The sequence below is a fragment of the Passer domesticus genome, chromosome 1 (assembly GCF_036417665.1).
Source record: "Passer domesticus isolate bPasDom1 chromosome 1, bPasDom1.hap1, whole genome shotgun sequence".
Taxonomy (NCBI): domain Eukaryota; kingdom Metazoa; phylum Chordata; class Aves; order Passeriformes; family Passeridae; genus Passer; species Passer domesticus.
The window spans coordinates 123606373-123623080 of record NC_087474.1 but is presented as its reverse complement, the minus strand read 5'-3'; the positions used below and the strand labels follow the sequence as shown (position 1 = coordinate 123623080).

Sequence of the window (16708 nt, the reverse complement as noted above, 5' to 3'; positions counted from 1 at the left end):
AAATAATATCTGCCTAAATGGCAATAAAGCAACAAATAAAGGCAATTGTTACCTGCTTGTTCAAAGCCTTGTGAACATTCTGCAATCCCTTGATTTCTATTACTGCAATCTCACCACAGTTGCAAGTCCAGCTGACTGTGAAGTTCTAGGCCCTGTAAAATCTTACCCATGTGCACATGGTAGGAAGCAGGGACAGCGAAAGCACATCAGCATCTGTGCTGTTCCAAAGGTGCTGCCTAAGATTTTGGGTGAGGAAAGCCCCCTCTTACAGATAGCTTGCAACCCCTATTGTGATTAAAAGGCAATGAATTTGATTTCTCAAGAGCTTATGGCTTCCATAACAAACCTTGGGAAACAAATTCAGAATACTAGCATATGCTCTAATCCATTTTCTAGTTATAAAAGCTTCTTTATTACTGTTTTTGGCTGACAACACTTGAGATAGCATGTTTATCATCATTTTTAAAACACTTGAGAGAGAACAATGTGGGTGCATTTTTTATTTCAGTTTTAACTTCTTTATTTCATTGCTGTACAGCTGCATTACACTTGGCTTTAATCCCTCAAGCATTATTTTCCTTGGCAAAACAGTCACTGAACTGAGTAGAACTTACTATTGGAAAAATATGCTTGAAAAACCAGTGTGATGTCAATGCCAACTGAAACCCATGGAGCTTAAAATGTCACAAATGGGCCTGTAGCTGAAATACAGAGCTCCTCTTTTTTTTTTTTGTTTTTTTCTGTCTGAGCTAGGAATGTTGTACGTCTTAGGTTGTGAAGTCAACTGTAAAAATCACAAAGTAGCCTCCTGAAGCTGAATGTGTGCTGAAACTGAATGTGTGCTTCCCTCCCTCCATAAACAAACATTTAGAGAACAATTATATAAAACTGGATGTAGGATAATTCCATAGGAAACAAATGATCGCATGGCTCCGCTTCCAGTCTTGCCTGCATTAACTGTAGCTATCTGTTATAAGTTGGGCTACAGGCTTCTCAGAGAAAAGAGAGAACCCGACTTTGTAAAACATCTTTAATATTCAAATATATAAATATGCACTACTGAAGAATAATTCAGAAGACTGCGGTGATTCATTACGAACAGATGCTATAAACGGGAACAGTAACATTGCTAGGTAAGGAAGAAGCAAGCTATTTTAGGAGTCTTGAAAATCTCTTCTAGTTCTTCAGACAGATCATGCTGCTATAGTTATTTTATAAAAAATTATATTCTGAAAAGCACTTTAGTAAAAGAAACCTTTTACTGGAACTATTATTTAACCAAGACCTTCTACAGCACTAAAACACACTGCAATTGAGTTCCTGATACAGTTTTAAGAATGGGAGGGGTGAAAATAAGAACGAAAAAACCCTACCATACCTGCACCAGGAGCTATTTATTAGCATAACACTCTTCCTTTTAAAGATTTTGTAACAACTGAAGTATATACAAAGTCTTACAGCATTTACACAATAAAAAAGTTTCCTATTAGCTGATGTAGTATAAGGTAGTGCTGCAATTTACTTCAAAGCATGAATACAATAATAATGAAGCAGACCACTGTACTTTCAACTTCTCCACAGCCACACCACCACTGTCAGTTGAAATGACAGGTAATTAAACCACTGGGAAGACAGATTGTTGAAAGATTTGTAACAGGTTGATTCGCAGCACTAACCATCTTGAGGAAAAAAAAAAAGAAAAGAAAAGCTACATACTGTCATGTTTCTACACTTTCCTAGAGCTGGAACAAACTTTCACAGCCTTAGATATAACATATGCAAGACAACATAATCACATTTTTTCAGATATAGTTTAGCTACTGAGTGTATTTACTTCTGAATAGGAGGCGTTATATTGATATGGCTGTGTGTTTCCATTTTTGTTCATTAATTCTTCAAATAGGTCTACAAAAAAAAATTAAGACAGCATGGAGTTTGTAGTCATGATGTGTTTTGACTAATAAAGGCATTCAATATCAGCTATAGGATCTAATTATTCCTGTCAAAAGTTTAAGACCAGGAATCTTTGAGTAAAAATCAAACCCACAAAATCCTGCACCTGCGCCATTTTCATCTGTTGACTCCAACCTTCTTTAAGCTTTTCCAACTGGTATAATACAAAACCATTAAAATGCTTACACCAACCCAAATGCAAGACTCATTTAGTTTATGAGAGGTCAAGCAGATTCACTAGACTACTTCTGCTGTAAAACAGAGGGAGCTTACCTAGGAAAAATAAACTTTTACTGAACAGTGCCTTACTACAAGTAGGGATATATAGTTTAACAATGATACATAATTTAAGAACATAGCATTCTTTGCCTTTTAGAAATAGCTTTCATGTGCCAATAATGCACTTTCTACAAGTGATAAGGCTGTTTTGCCTATCGTTGTATGCCTAAACATCATATTTCGGCCAATTCCACTTTTCTTCCCCACAAAGGGATTCTGTTTCAACTTGGAAACGAGTAACGTCAGTTGACAATATCTGTATTAAGACAAAAAGTGACATATATAAAATCCACAAGGAACCACATAAATACCAAAGAAGTCATATAACCTTTCCATGTAAACACTTTGATTATACTGAAGCCCTAATCAGATTCTTGTCTTAAACTTTTGGCAGATAATGTGTATGCTCAGCCAGGCTTTGTAGTTAGTTACTGTTCAAGTGGAAGCCAGGTCAGCTCACATGTTGACAGGCATGCAACTTGGAAACATTGCACAACAAGCAACACAAAGAGATTTGAGAAGGGTACAAGACTTCAAGTAGACTTCACAACCCTTCACAAACTGAATATTCACAGACAAAGATACAGTCCTTGCTTTTTTCTACGGTGGATTTCTCTCTCACACATGGGACACTTTCTGTGACTCTCTAGCTTGCTTGATGCTATATAACCACTTGATGATTCTGGCATTCCTTTCAATGGCAGAAATGCCGTATGGCACACGGTCATTGGCACTGTCATCATTTCTAAGGTCACTGTTGCTGTCCTGAGACTGTTCACAGTCTGAGCTAATCATACTTGCACTGCGAAAGTTGAGGGATATAATATCAGAGTTAGCCCTTGCAAAGTTTTCCATCCCAAGGTTTTCAAGCTCTTCAGGATCCAGTCCGCAGTAGTTAAAGAATCGTTCAACATCTGCATCAACACGAAAGTACCTGTCGCTTAAGTCTGATTTTGATCGCTGTAGGGAGGGTCTTCTACTAACTCCGCATCCAGACTCGACTGCCTCAATCTCTGGGGATTTCAGGGTGGCAATGGCAGCGATTTTGGGCTTTGGAGGCAGAGGTGGGGCTGAACTACTGCAGGGTATTGCTTTTAAGGGCTTTGCGCTATTTACTTTCCTAATGTCTGAAGAGCTGTGAGAGACATGCAAGAAAGTCTCTGCTGACTGATCTAGGAGCCTTCTGCTGACATTGGAGCTGCTCTCCTGTGGGCTGCTCCGGCCCTGCGTGGGGTAAACCTTCAAGGATTCGGCAAACGAGTGTCGGTTCAGCTCTGTCGAATCGGCCCTGTGGGGTGGCCAGTTTCGGGGACCGTGCTTATGCCCTGAACCTGAGCTGGAGCCTTCAGAGCTGTTGATGATGTTCTTCAAAATCTCAAGTTTTAGATTTTCTCTCTGGACTCCACTCTCAGTCTTTGCATTGTTGCTGAAGACTTTCAAGGTGGGGCTCCCCAGCGCTCGCTTGGCTGCAGGACAGACCGGCGGCTTCGCCAGCACCGCCGGCTTCACAGGCTCCTGCTTGGCATTGATGACCTCCTGGCTCTTGACATATTTCGCCTTGTCGGCTTCGAGCCTCTCCACTGCACTCAGTCTTTTTGGATTAGGCTCCGCCTGCCTGCGAAAATAGTCAGGTCCTTTGTTCAGGATGCGGAGAGGAACGGCAGATGTGAAAGTCACGGCAGGGCTGACCGGCTTCACCATGCTACCTGTCGGTAATGTTTCTGTAGGCATGTTTGGTGGTCTTTCCCCCGCAGCCGTTTTGGATTCTTCTCTGGGATCTCCTAAATGCACGGTGCAGAAACATGTACATTAAGCACAATGAATAGCCGATGAATCCTGGGATCTGAGCGTTAGCAGCAGTGCCTCATCTCACAGCTCATTAAATAGCACTGCGTTTCTCTTTTAAAGGCAGCCTTTGTAGGGCAAGGGCACCCGACACAAGTCCCTATTAGTCTGCTCCGCTGGCTCCTTTCTTCTCGCTGAAAGATGTGGGAGTCTCGCCGTCCCCTCTGCGCTCCACGAGCGAGCGGCAGCGATCTGAAAGGCAGAATAACCAACCACACGTTAGCGGGAGCGCCTGACATCAGAGCGATAGCAACAGCCGCCTCCCGGCCCTCCTCTCCACCGCCGCCCGCCCGGGAGGCTGCCGCTCACGGTGCCACTGCCCCGCTCCTGCCCAGCACCCCTCTGCGTCTCACAAGTCGTGTATCGTTTGATATTTACGCTCTGAGCTTGGATTTTACAAAATTACATTGGGGAAAAAAAATTTCTAAAAAAATTAAGCCTCATCACAATACAGCCATGCATTTCTAGAGGGAGAAAGGGAAGCGAATGAAACAATTCAGAGACTTGAAGCCACACATCTCCCAGTAAAAAAGCACTTCCTATTAGTATATTTGGCTTAGTTAAGTATATTTGTGAACATGTTTTATCTCTAACCCCCAAAGATTTTTCTCCGTACAGGCAACATACTGTGTAAATCTCAGCAATCAAGTGTATTTTCCTTGCTCATTAAATTGTCCAGAAAACAATCTGGTCTAAAAAGCACAGAGTAAACAGAGACATGTAGTGTTTTAAGTGCAACGCACATCTTTCATTGCTAATCAAATATAGAATCAACAAAGAAAACCAGGAGATGTCACTAAATCCACCAATTCCAATTCCTAGTCTGTTTGAACATTAGTATCCATAGCACTGGTGCTCCAGCAATAAAAGAAGGCCTTCCAAGCTCTCATGATCACCTTACAGGCTTAACAGAACAACAAAAAAGTCTGGTTTTTTATGTAAGATTTTGGGAACAGGAAAAACCATTGTGACTGGGTTTGAAAAAGAAGAACTTGTCTTCAACATGTAGATAAAATAACTCAGGTTTTCCATCAAGCAGTAAGTACAAATAAAAATTATCTTCCTTGAAATTATTTTAAGGTTTTATCACTGAGATTGTCACAACAGTCTAAAATCCAACACTATGGATGATATTACAAGTGCTGAAACAATTTTTCCTAAACGAGGCTCTGAAGGGCACTTACCATGGAATCTACTTTTCAAGCAGTGATTTCGCTAATGGGTCTCATTTGTTTTATTACTGCCCCATTAATCTATGCTGCCCTCTTTAATATCCCATTTCTATTATCACTGTGATCTTCAGGGACAGAAAGAAAAGCAGCTACTGCTTCTTCACTCTATCCTAAAGAACACAGAGCAGCATCCTTCCCTGGGATGATTTGCTTTCATGTTGCTGTCATTCTATGTGTTCTCATCTATCAATACTCAACTTGAAATTCCAGCTGAAGTTACATTAACAGTAAAAACAAAACAACCTCAATCACTGATGACCAGAAACATGTGATCTATATACATTAAATACTTTCTACATATTATCCAAGGTCAAAGCAAGTAAATAAAATATACAAATGCTATAATGAGATTACAGGAAAAAGCTGAGCTTTCTCCTGAAGGCTCACTGTCACAAGCATTCTTCAAATACAAACTAACGTATTTAGGTGGGTGATAAACCAGACACAAATTCAGTGCAATTGAAAGGGTAGTGAAATGTTAATTAAGCTTCTCTTCCAATGCTGTTTCATAAATCCTAGTGTTAACTCCTCAGCAGTTTGACTTCCTGAATTTAAACTAAGTCCCCCTGAAAGAGAAAAAGCTTTCCTCATTTGAATCAACATATTTATTGGTACTGTTTTAAAATTAAGTATGAAACTTCCAAATGTGCAGAAGGCAATTCCAACTTGCATCTGCACACACGTTTCTCTTCCGTACACACAAAGCAAAGCTTTCCACATTGCCAGCTCAGAGCTGGATGGCTAAGTGCCCAAATAAATACCCCATTGATGCACATATTTAATACTTGTGTGCGGAAATCAAATCTGCGTGAGAGCAGGAGGTTTGTCAAGAGGAAGAAAACCGCACAAACAACCGAGCTCTTTGTACTTAACACTGTCACCCAACTGAGTTAATACTACTTGAGTAAGCAAGACAGCTCTCCTGCTTGACCACTGTCATTAAAGGTGACCATGGTCCTGCCCCTGAGGACAGCTGCCAGCTCCATTCTCCTCCTGGTGAGTGGCTCTGCACACTGCTACAGATCAGAGCTACGGGAACTGAGGCCTCCAGCTTGAGGCTGCTGTTGGAAGTCTTTTCCCGGCATTTAACCACTTCCTCACTTTGGATAGCCTTCATCAATGTCAGCAAGCATTGCCCAGTAGGCTGAGCATCCACATTAGCTTCAACACCATACTTAAAAGGAAAAACAAAGAAGAAAAATAAATCCCACCATGCATGCGTGTTTATCTGAGAGAACAAGTGTGCTTGTTTGCAAGCACGTATGGAGCCAAGTGCCCCGGAGTCAATGGAAATATGCTACAACTAGTAACGTGCTTCAGGCACGTCTAGAAACAAAAGCAAGGACCTGCTGAGGAGCCAGGACAGAAATGTCCACCTGAGCCAGCACAGGGTGCCTGAGGGGTAACAGCCAAGAGGTTACGTGCCAGCCACAGAGGCTTTGTACCTGTGGGGCTGCTGCTATAAATTAAGGAACACTATGAAAAGGGACCAACTTTCTGTGTATTGTTTAAATTGCTCCATTTCACTGAAGCGCTGCATTTGAATATCACCAGAAAACTTATTCAGTATTCTCATCTCAGAGAGATAAAAATTACAGATTTAGCCAGATACAGTTAAAAAAGAAAGTGTGATGAAAGAAAGGTGGATGAATGTAAAATCTAATGAAACTTCTGCCTGTGCTGATGATGGCTGCAGCCCGATCCTACTGCTAACTGGGAAAATGAGTTCTATTCCTACCAGCCTCTCTTCTGTCCATGGGCACCTGAAGCACCACAGTGACAGTACAGAACCTTGCTACTTATTAATTTTATTGTTAAGGATACAGGCTGAGAGCAGCAGTAGAGTGCAGTCTCAGGAAGACTTAAATTCCAGTTGGAAAATCATCATCGCAGCAGCCAGGACATAGAAATGGCTTTTTTTTGGCTTAAACTCCAAAGAAACTAATGGCTTAGGCATCTGAATTCCCTGTTGGGTACATCTCTAGTAACAGCAACACCCTCAAAGGCAAACAGGTTTTCTTCACCCACTCCCAGAAAATGTGTGAAATATACCTAGGGACCCAAGAAATGTTCCTCTCTCTTTGTTAACATCCAGAAGTGTAATCATATAGGTGTAATCCTTTTATGGACTGAACTGTGTTTTTCAGGATTTACTCTGGATTGCCATTACTGCTCTTCCTTACTAAAACTACTAGACTTCAGAAATTATTTCAAGAAAAACAAAGACAAAAAACGTTATCCACGCAGTCAAACATAGTTCTATTTAATATCATTTACACATTAATAAAACCTTTCTGAAAGGCCTTACTGAGCTCCTCTAATAGCCCACAAATATTGCATACCTGCTGAATAGAATAAAAAATGCACAAAGTTTTGGGTTTTTAAAGCTGCATTTTCAGCCAGACACTTCAACCCAGGATTCCTTTGTGGCAGAGGCAGAGATTCAAAGCACTTAATTCATTCTAGGCATCATAGTTTAATCACTCTTGAGTCTGTAATAGGTTTGTCAGATATTCATATTTAAATAACCAATGCACTATCTGCATGATTTAGGGGAACACAACACAGCCTAGAGCAGCAATAGCTACATGACTAACATTAACTACAAATAAATCTCCTATAAAATATTCTTTCCTTACTTTAAAACCAAAGCAGTAGGAAGAGATAAACTATGCAGAAACTTTGGAATCCCAGGTTCATATATTCTAAATATGCAGTTTCTTGAAATGTATGAGAAATTTATGAACAGGCCCCATTGTGACAAGTATTTATTTCTAGCACTATTATGAACACAATAGTATTGTACAATAACAGAGCTCATTTTTTCCTCTCATACCTAAAACTGCATTCTAAACACAGACTGAATGGTGCTAACTGACAGCAAATGACACACTTCCCTCCTCGGTTCTGTGGTGTCCTGTAGCTCCTACGCATTTGGCCATGTTTCACCCAGTCTTTGTCTAAAAGTATCCACAGAAAGGCATGACATATTTTAGCAGTGTTCAAGTTACAGAAAAAGCAGCAAAAAAGCCATGTGAAAATGTGGTCCAAATGAAATGAGTGAAATTTCTGTCCTTGACTTTGGTGAGGACATTGCTTCACCTGACAAAGTCACAATGAAGCTCATTCTCCTAATTCATCCCTCTGGGACAGCAGATGAAGGGATTGCACAGAAGGGAGGATGATGTACAGTGGATAAATATAATAAAGGCTGGCAGCCTTTACTCTGCCTTCCTTGATATTTAAAGGCCTGTGTCAATTTTTTTTTTCCAGGTGATAAAATATAACTACCACTACCTCAAGATGAACCATAAACATGACATAAATTCCAGTATAAGTAATCAAGAAGTGGCTGCAACAGGACTCACTCAAAGAGATCACAAAACAAAACCTACACAGAAGATGTTCAGGACAAATGTCAGGTTCCTCTAACACCTGGGTGTACTTCAGAGCTGCAGACCCCATTATGAAGATACTGTTTATTTAACAGTCACTGCAAAGCCTACAAATGACAGCTTCACTGAGAATGACCTGCTACAGGTCTGTGTGCTAAGTTACACTAATATGTATGCCTACAACTGATACAAGTTATTCTGTGGATAATTGTCACTGTAAACCTCACATACATATGTAACTAAGTTTAAAAAAACAGGCAAAGCCTAAGTAAACTTGGCTGAAATTGATAAAAAGGTCATCCATATCAAGAATGGCAGCAGTATTTAATTTTTTAAACCAATTTTAGATAAAGATGTGCATGCTGTGTAGTCTTGGTCTCATATAATATTAACTGTCAAGATAAAGCATGAGGAGATTAAATAGTCTTTCAGATCTACCATGACTCAAAATACTAATGAAAGTGCCTATTTTCTACTCTGTTCTTCCCTAAAACATGATACAGTGAACAGTAAGAGCAATATGCATCTGTTCAAATATACATTTAAAACTTCAAAAGGTCATGAATAATGTGAACTACAGTGACCTGAAACTAAAAGTGGCAGAATTATGTAGGCAAGAGAAATTTCCACCAAGTGGGAAGGTAGTAACTTTGGCAAAGGCAGTCACTTTTCACTGCTGATGTGTTACTTCCAACCAAAAAAACCCAAACTACAACTAGCATTGTTTGCAACAGCTTCCATAGCTGAGCATAATACAGGCTGATAAATTTATGCTAATTCTGCTTTGCCTTACATCAAAGGCTTTTAAGACAAAACTCTCCATAAATACAACAGTGTCACCACTGAGCATTCTTTCTTTCTCAATGTGCAGTGAAAATGATGAGGCTTAAAGCAGGACGTTGTCATAACCAGAAATGCTAACACTGTTAAGCTGAAATTGCTGCTGGGAAATCCATGGAGGTGTAAACATCTGGAAAGCAGGAAAGCAACCTAGCAGCTGTACTTACATACTAACCCTGTGATGTATGCCTAGATCTCACTGGGAGCTGGATAGAGATGCCTCTTTGAAAGAAAAAACTTTGGAAACTATTTTGCTTCTTTTTAGTTCTGAAATCCATCACTGTTACATCTCCTACCCAGTAGCAGTAATCCACTCTCTGATGCTTCTGGGTTAAACACTGCCCTATACATACCTCACAATGATGAAAACTCTGATTTCTTTCAACAGGCTGCATAGATGCAGAAGAAAGCCCAGAAATGAAATTCCCCTTTCTTCCAATGAGACAATACAAACCAAAATAAAATGTCTTATTATTTGGAGCAATACTACAGGCTGTGTTTAGAAAAGCTGTGTTTTAAATCAGTTTTGTTTTCTTTGGACCCCTATGTTGCTTAGACAGCACTGTGTTCTTTGCAATAATTTCAGTTGCTCATTAAAAAAAAATAAACAAAACAGAGAAGGGTCTAAAAAATTATAAGGAATATTTTACTGGATTTATAGCCTTATGTGAATATTTCTATTTCAGTGCGCATTTTATGAGAATGATACTCTAAACACTTCAAAAAGTTTTAGAAAACACCCTTACTGCTTGTTCATCAGCCAGTGTCAATGGTATCAAATCTAAACTGCTGTTATACTTTTAATTCTACATCTATCCGTCACCATCATGTTTTAAATTTACATCCTCCTCCTGACAGCAAGGCCACATTTCCCAGTTCATCTTGTGGTCTCCTGAGCCTACACAGTTTTCCTAGGATCTTTTATGCACTTTTAGAGATCAACACAATCCCCTTCTTCAATACAGGATACTTGGTTCTGGTGTTCAGTTACATTTCAGAGGTTCATCAAACCCTGATATAGGTTTGGTTGCTGTACCAAGTCCCACCTGTTTGGTCCCTCTTCTCTGGAAAAAGGGAGGTTTTTACTTCTCTCCTGCTTCTGCAAAATGCAGTAACTCCTTGTCTGCTTTGATGGAAGGAGCAGTGCTATCTGCACTACATTTTTCCTTTTTTCTACTGATAGGAAAAGGTAGCATCTCATCTTCTTGCTCCTGGTAGATGTCTTTCACAGCCAGGTTTAGATTTGGCATCCTGGTAAACCACCTTTTTCACTTTTTTTTCCTGGTGGTAGTGCTTCCAATGTATGGGGGAAAAAAAAAAAGTTAATTGGGGAGTTCACTGCTGCAAAGTGGGGGAAAACAGAGGGAGGCAGAACAACAAAATAATTTCAATTATGCAGCTCAGCAAAAATGTTTTAAATAGAAAACCTTTCATTTTAGTTCTATCTCAAGTCCATGGTAATTCTTAACAATCCCAATTTCAGAGTGAGACATATTTTAAGCTACCAAAATCTTTATGGCAGTTTCTGTAGAAATCATATGCGCTTGCAAAGAAGGAAATAAAAATCTATCTGCAAAAATGTGGAGATACATCTGCAAAACACCCTCCTTGTAATATTACCACAGACACATCACCTCACTAGCAGGATTCTCAGGCTCCATCACCCATGTGGTCTGCCCAACAACACTACCAAGCCTGGTCCTCAACAAGAGAAGCACAAGTCTCATCAGCAATCAGGCAGCTGGGAAACTGATCAGTAACTTCTGCAGCCTCCCTCACCAAAAAAATTATAGTTATTAACTCACCTACAGAACATACATCTTGATAGCAGTATTTTCAAAATGTCAATTCTGAGCAATTTGTCACACTGGGATAAATTAAACATAGTCCTAAATCCTTTAAATGTTTGAAAACTTGTATGAATGTTAAAGCACTCTACTGTGGCATAGCAGTGCAGCTATGGGATTAGACTAGATTAGGCCTATGGAGTACACCCTAAAACATAAACCACTTTGGCTTCGAAGAACTTTTTATCCTGGAAATACCAACAAATCAAGCCAGATTTAAATGGGTAAAGTGCAAGTATAGATTTTCAAAATGTATGTTTATATTAAATGTGCAGTGTGCCTAGCAACACAGCCTTGCAGTCAAAGACTTAAGGACCCGTGACCAGAAGACTTCTGTAGGATCATCTCCTTCATAGCTACTGCTGCACAACAACATCAAGCTGAGCACTGAAACACACAGACCTAAAATGGCATATTCTGTGGGGAAACAGTCTATGCACCATTTAAATGACAGCAGTAGTCATAATATCTTGGGTAGCTGATATTTAAGCTTGGATCTCGCCACAAAGCATGTGCTCCTCTGCCAGTACTTTTCTTCCTCAACTAATACACTGAGAATCACTTCTGAGCTCTTCTGCCTGCCTGCAAGGCCTCAGCTACATCCTGAATATCAAACCAAGTCAAAACCTGGACACTTTCCCCATCTCCCATATGACTTCTATGGCTGCCCATCTCTCCTACTTCACTTCTATGGAAGGGAGCTGTGAAAAACCTGGAATGATCATGAGCATGTAGGACAGAAGGCATGTTCAAGGCAAGAGGCCCCATGGGCATGCCCTGAGCACCCATGCCACCTAGCATAAGTGAAGTTCTTATTTCTACTAAAAGACATACAAGCAACTAAACCTAATGATAATTCCCAAACTCCAGAAAAACCAGGGATCTCCTCTCCTTACTCATCCACACTGTCTCATCCAGCAGGTACCTGCCAGACCTCAAAACACAGTCAGAGCTGAGGAGGATGACAAAGAAAACACTTTTTCCACTAGATCTGGAGTCCAGACTGGAAGCAGCCTTCCAGGGCAGATACTCATAGTACCAGGCTATACTTTGTATTATACAAATGTCTCAAATGTGGCTGTCAAGGGTGCTAGACTCTTTCCAGTGGTGCCAGTGGATAAGGAGCGATGGCCATAAACAGAAACAGAGGAAGAACTTCTCTACGTTGAGGGTGGCAGAGCACTGGAACAGGCTGCCCAGGGAGGTTGTGAAGTCTCTCCCTCTGGAGACATTCAAAACCCACCAGGACACCTTCTTGTGTCACCTGCTCCAGGTGACCCTGCCTTAGCAGGTGGGTTGGATGAGGTGCTCTCCAGGTGCCTTCCAACTCTAACAAATTTGTAATTCAGTATGTAGAGATACATCCTTTTCCAGCACTTTCTTTCAAAGGCTTCCACTTTAAAACAAACAAACAAAAAAAGTACTTACAAGTTTTCTTTAAATAAAGAAAAGAGCAAAAAAAGACCACATATGGTACTTGACAAGGAAATTGGGTTACTAACCCTGCTCCAGTGCAATTAAATAATTTCTAGCAAGTAGGACATTTCAGCTGAAATAGGAAGATCAACTCGGTTCTTCCTCAGGAGGTCAGAAACTTGCCCCAGTTTGGGGACTGGGGATTTGATCCAATCTCTCATTTCTCAAAAGAGCTCAGCAATCTCTGATTTTATGTACATAAACACTGCTGCCAGCTTGTTCATGTGGGAATGGCAAAAATCTACCCAACTGTCATAAAAGGCCTGAGGCCCTGAAACATAAAGTTGTCATGTTTAGACTCTTAGTTATTGATTTAAGTTCTCTAAAACTGTTTACAATGAGAAATACATTAAAGGAACATAGTATCATAGGTATGAACAGATTTTATGTGAGAAATAACCATAAACCCACAATGAAAACAGCTTCAGTTAGACACTCCCTTGCAGTTACTCATCCTGCAAAACTCCAGAAATGTTCAAATACATGAAAATCCAAAGTAAACAAATAGAGCCCAAAAAAGAAAAATAATTCCAACAATTTATACAGTGAAAAAATCAGAAACCATAAAGAGCTATTATAAATGGAAAAAGACATCATACTTAAAATTTCCTTTCCTTTAGAGATGTACATAGTAAACGAATCTTTTGAAAATGCCTATTTTCAAAGTTTCAAAACAAAGCTTAATAGCACCTTCCTGAAGTTCCTTACATGTTGTGAAAATATATTTGAAAGAAACAGTCTAAGCATACAGAATATTTCTTATAATACTTGTCAAGATTTTAAAAACAAGAACCCAGAAAGCCACCTAATTATTTATATTTAAATATTTTCTTACTTTAACAGGTTGTTATATGGAAAATTCTTTTTTAATAAATTCTATACATAAACACAAGCATTTAATCTTTAGAAATAAATATTAAAATAAAGCTAATTAACATCTGCTACTGATATTAAAAACTTGCAAGACCACCTTTAAGAGGTAATACAGTAGGCAAAATTAAAAATGAGCATGGGAAAACCAGTACCATTAGAAAAATGATAATTTTCAGCCAGGGGGATGCAATAGAGCGGCCTAATTCTGACAACTGCGGACTTTGAGCTGATTAGCTGTGGGGTCCTGTTTGTCAAAACTCTTTGCATTAAACAGCCTTTTCTGTAACATGAGATATTACTGCAGCAAGGTCAGCATGGCTATTTAAAAATAAAGTCCACAAATGAATTGCCCCGAGTTAACCATTTCTAAGCATTGCAAGTCTACACACATGAAATATTGCCTACGTTTTTTCTTAAATAAACACATTATAAAAGTTATATGCAAAAGCAAATTGAGTCTTTTTAAAATTATATTTGGGGAAAAAAAACCAGCAAAAACACACCATACATGACTTACAGCAGTGTTCAAGGGCACTGCAACCTTCAGAGCAACTCCATGAATCATTTCTTTCACTTTTGAAGGGTAAAATTATGTTTTTCTCCGGATAAGAGAACATTTTCCCATACCACAGCACAGTTCATTCCCTTTTTCTCCAAATTCATGTCTAAAGATGCATGTTGTTAGAAGTCAAGAAAGAAAACTGAAGGCGTGCATAACATTATGTCTTGAAGATGTATCTATGTATTACAGAGTTCTTCAAGCAGATGGTTAAACATACCAGTTTTGGCACTGGAATACAATACAATTTAGGTCATTGTTTCATTGTTATGATGATGTTGCAATTAATGATTACAGCTGTATAACTCAACACAAGTGCTACACTTGTGCATGGTCACACACTTGTGTGTGTAACCCCTCAGACTATACCAGCACTGGCTACGGTTGTTGAGGTGTTTGCTGTTAGAATACACTGAGCATATTTTCTTCTTGTTTGCTCTATAAATATGTGCCACAGATCTTCAGAAACTGTTCACAACCTATTTAACTGGAGATGAACATCCAGCTAGCTACTTGTCAATAAGCATCCAAACTCTTGTTTAATATGCAAATTTGACAGTGGGGCTTTGTATTACTGTTTAATTTAATGACCCTTCATGAAAACAATATTCTTGAAAAGCCCCATTTTAGAAATCAGACTGTCCGGATTCTTTTGAATGGTTTTTGCCTATCTGAGGGGTTAGGTGAAGTTAAGATGATGATGCTGGAAATTCTTCCTGACCTCTGATTTTAAGAAACCATAAAATCCTCACCATCTTAAGGAAAACAAAAGCTGTATTGAGTCATGACCACTGCATTTAATTAAATGGAGAGAGGAAGGCAGTGCAGGGACTCCAAGAAAACAAACAAACAAAGAAACCCAAAACCTGGAATTGTGAGTGTAGGGACAGACAAACAAAAGTGAGAAATGACAAGACACAAAGAGGTAGAAGAGAAATGCTATTAACCAAGCAAAGAGTAGAGAGGAGAAGGTGTTGGGAATAGAGAAGGAGGCACTGAAGAGTGAGTTGGGAAGCAGGAGTAGATTACAAGGACAGAGAAGGATTATAGGGAAAAGGAAGAGACAGCCCAAGTTCTCTTCCTCATCTCCTCTCTTGCAGCTCCTACATCCTGCAGAAGGAACAGAGCTGGCATAAGGCCATTGTGGAGAAAGGTGAAGCTCTCAGTGAAGCTCCTCCTGAAGCAAAGCTCCTGCTAACCCAGACCATTTTTGGTTTGCAGGAGAGACATACATCTTCTCTCCTGCAGCCTCTGTGCCTGGGGCACTCTGTCTGCTGAGCTTAGAAGGCTGGGGGCAAAGGAGCTGGCATGGGGTGGTTGGCAGGAGCATATCACAGAGGGATACCAGGCTCAGAGCATCACGCACTTTCAGGATGAAAATGCATAGTGGAGTAAATCCAGGAACCAGAAATACTGACCAGTCAATTGAATGAGTGCTGAGGTTTGCTGCACTCCTCAGTAAATCCAGTTCTTTTTGTCAATGCTTCAGACCCCTTTCATGTGCTGATTGCATGACCAGATACACAACAGGCTTGTCCCTGGGGAGTCCTGAACTAGGGATGCTCCCCACCCTGTCCTCACAGGTGCCATAGACTATTGCTTAGAAAGTCTGCTTAAACTACTCCTCCATTCCTGCCCTCCCTGAGAGCATCAGACCACCCCAAGATTGCTACATATCCACTCTCATCTAAGATATGTGATACACAGGCACACTAACAGATTTCCCCTTTTCTGTAAACAAAAGAAAATCTCCAAACTGGAAGTTAAATACAGAATTGATATTGGCTGCCCAAAGTAACATTAGAAATTTATCCCAAACCCAGAATTTGGATATAGGTATGTCAATCTTGTAACTACTGCTTTATCTTCATTAAGAGATGAGTATCAGTGAAGTTTTTAAGTAGTTGACTGAAACTACTTAACCCTGCATGGTAGAGTTAAGATGCCTAAAGCAGACAAATAATGGGACACGGAAACCAAGGTGCCAAACCTCAAATGAGGACACATGGTGTCTCTTTTTTATCTGCTCATGCCTGCTTCATAAAGGTGCCCAGCTGCTCTGCCAGCATACCATCCCCACCACTGCTGGGGAACTGAGTCCCTCCACTGAAGATGTTCCTCAGTCCCAGCTCCAGCTCATCACTGATCTGGACTGGTTTCAAGGCAGTCTTTAAAAGTTAATGTGAAGGGAAGGCTGGCTGTGTCACCCCAGCCAGTATCGAATGCTGCTTTCATCATAAATCACAAATCCAATTTTTTCTGTTGACAAAATGAGCAATATATTTCCAACAAAACTACAGACCTACTGGGGCATCTGTATGAACACAAAACATTGAATCCCATTTCTAAGATGGCAGAAATAAATCCCATGCAGCATGACATGAGGGAGGTAAAAATATGAAATGTGAC

General features: G+C 39.9%; 2 protein-coding genes across 2 annotated transcripts in view; both read right to left on the bottom strand.

Moving 5' to 3' along the window:
- Positions 1-388: 388 nt before the first annotated feature.
- FAM110B (family with sequence similarity 110 member B) lies at positions 389-4126 on the bottom strand. Its single transcript, XM_064387036.1, has one exon. The coding sequence runs from the start codon at positions 3961-3963 to the stop codon at positions 2851-2853; it is 1113 nt and encodes a 370-aa protein (XP_064243106.1). The 5' UTR covers positions 3964-4126; the 3' UTR covers positions 389-2850.
- An 8-nt stretch (positions 4127-4134) lies between these two features.
- Positions 4135-16708, bottom strand: part of LOC135304222 (uncharacterized) — a 123690-nt gene continuing 111116 nt past the window's right edge. Inside the window, exon 5 of the mRNA XM_064426801.1 lies at positions 4135-4269. Coding sequence (XP_064282871.1) covers positions 4135-4269 — 135 coding nt within the window. The remainder of the gene's footprint in view (positions 4270-16708) is intronic.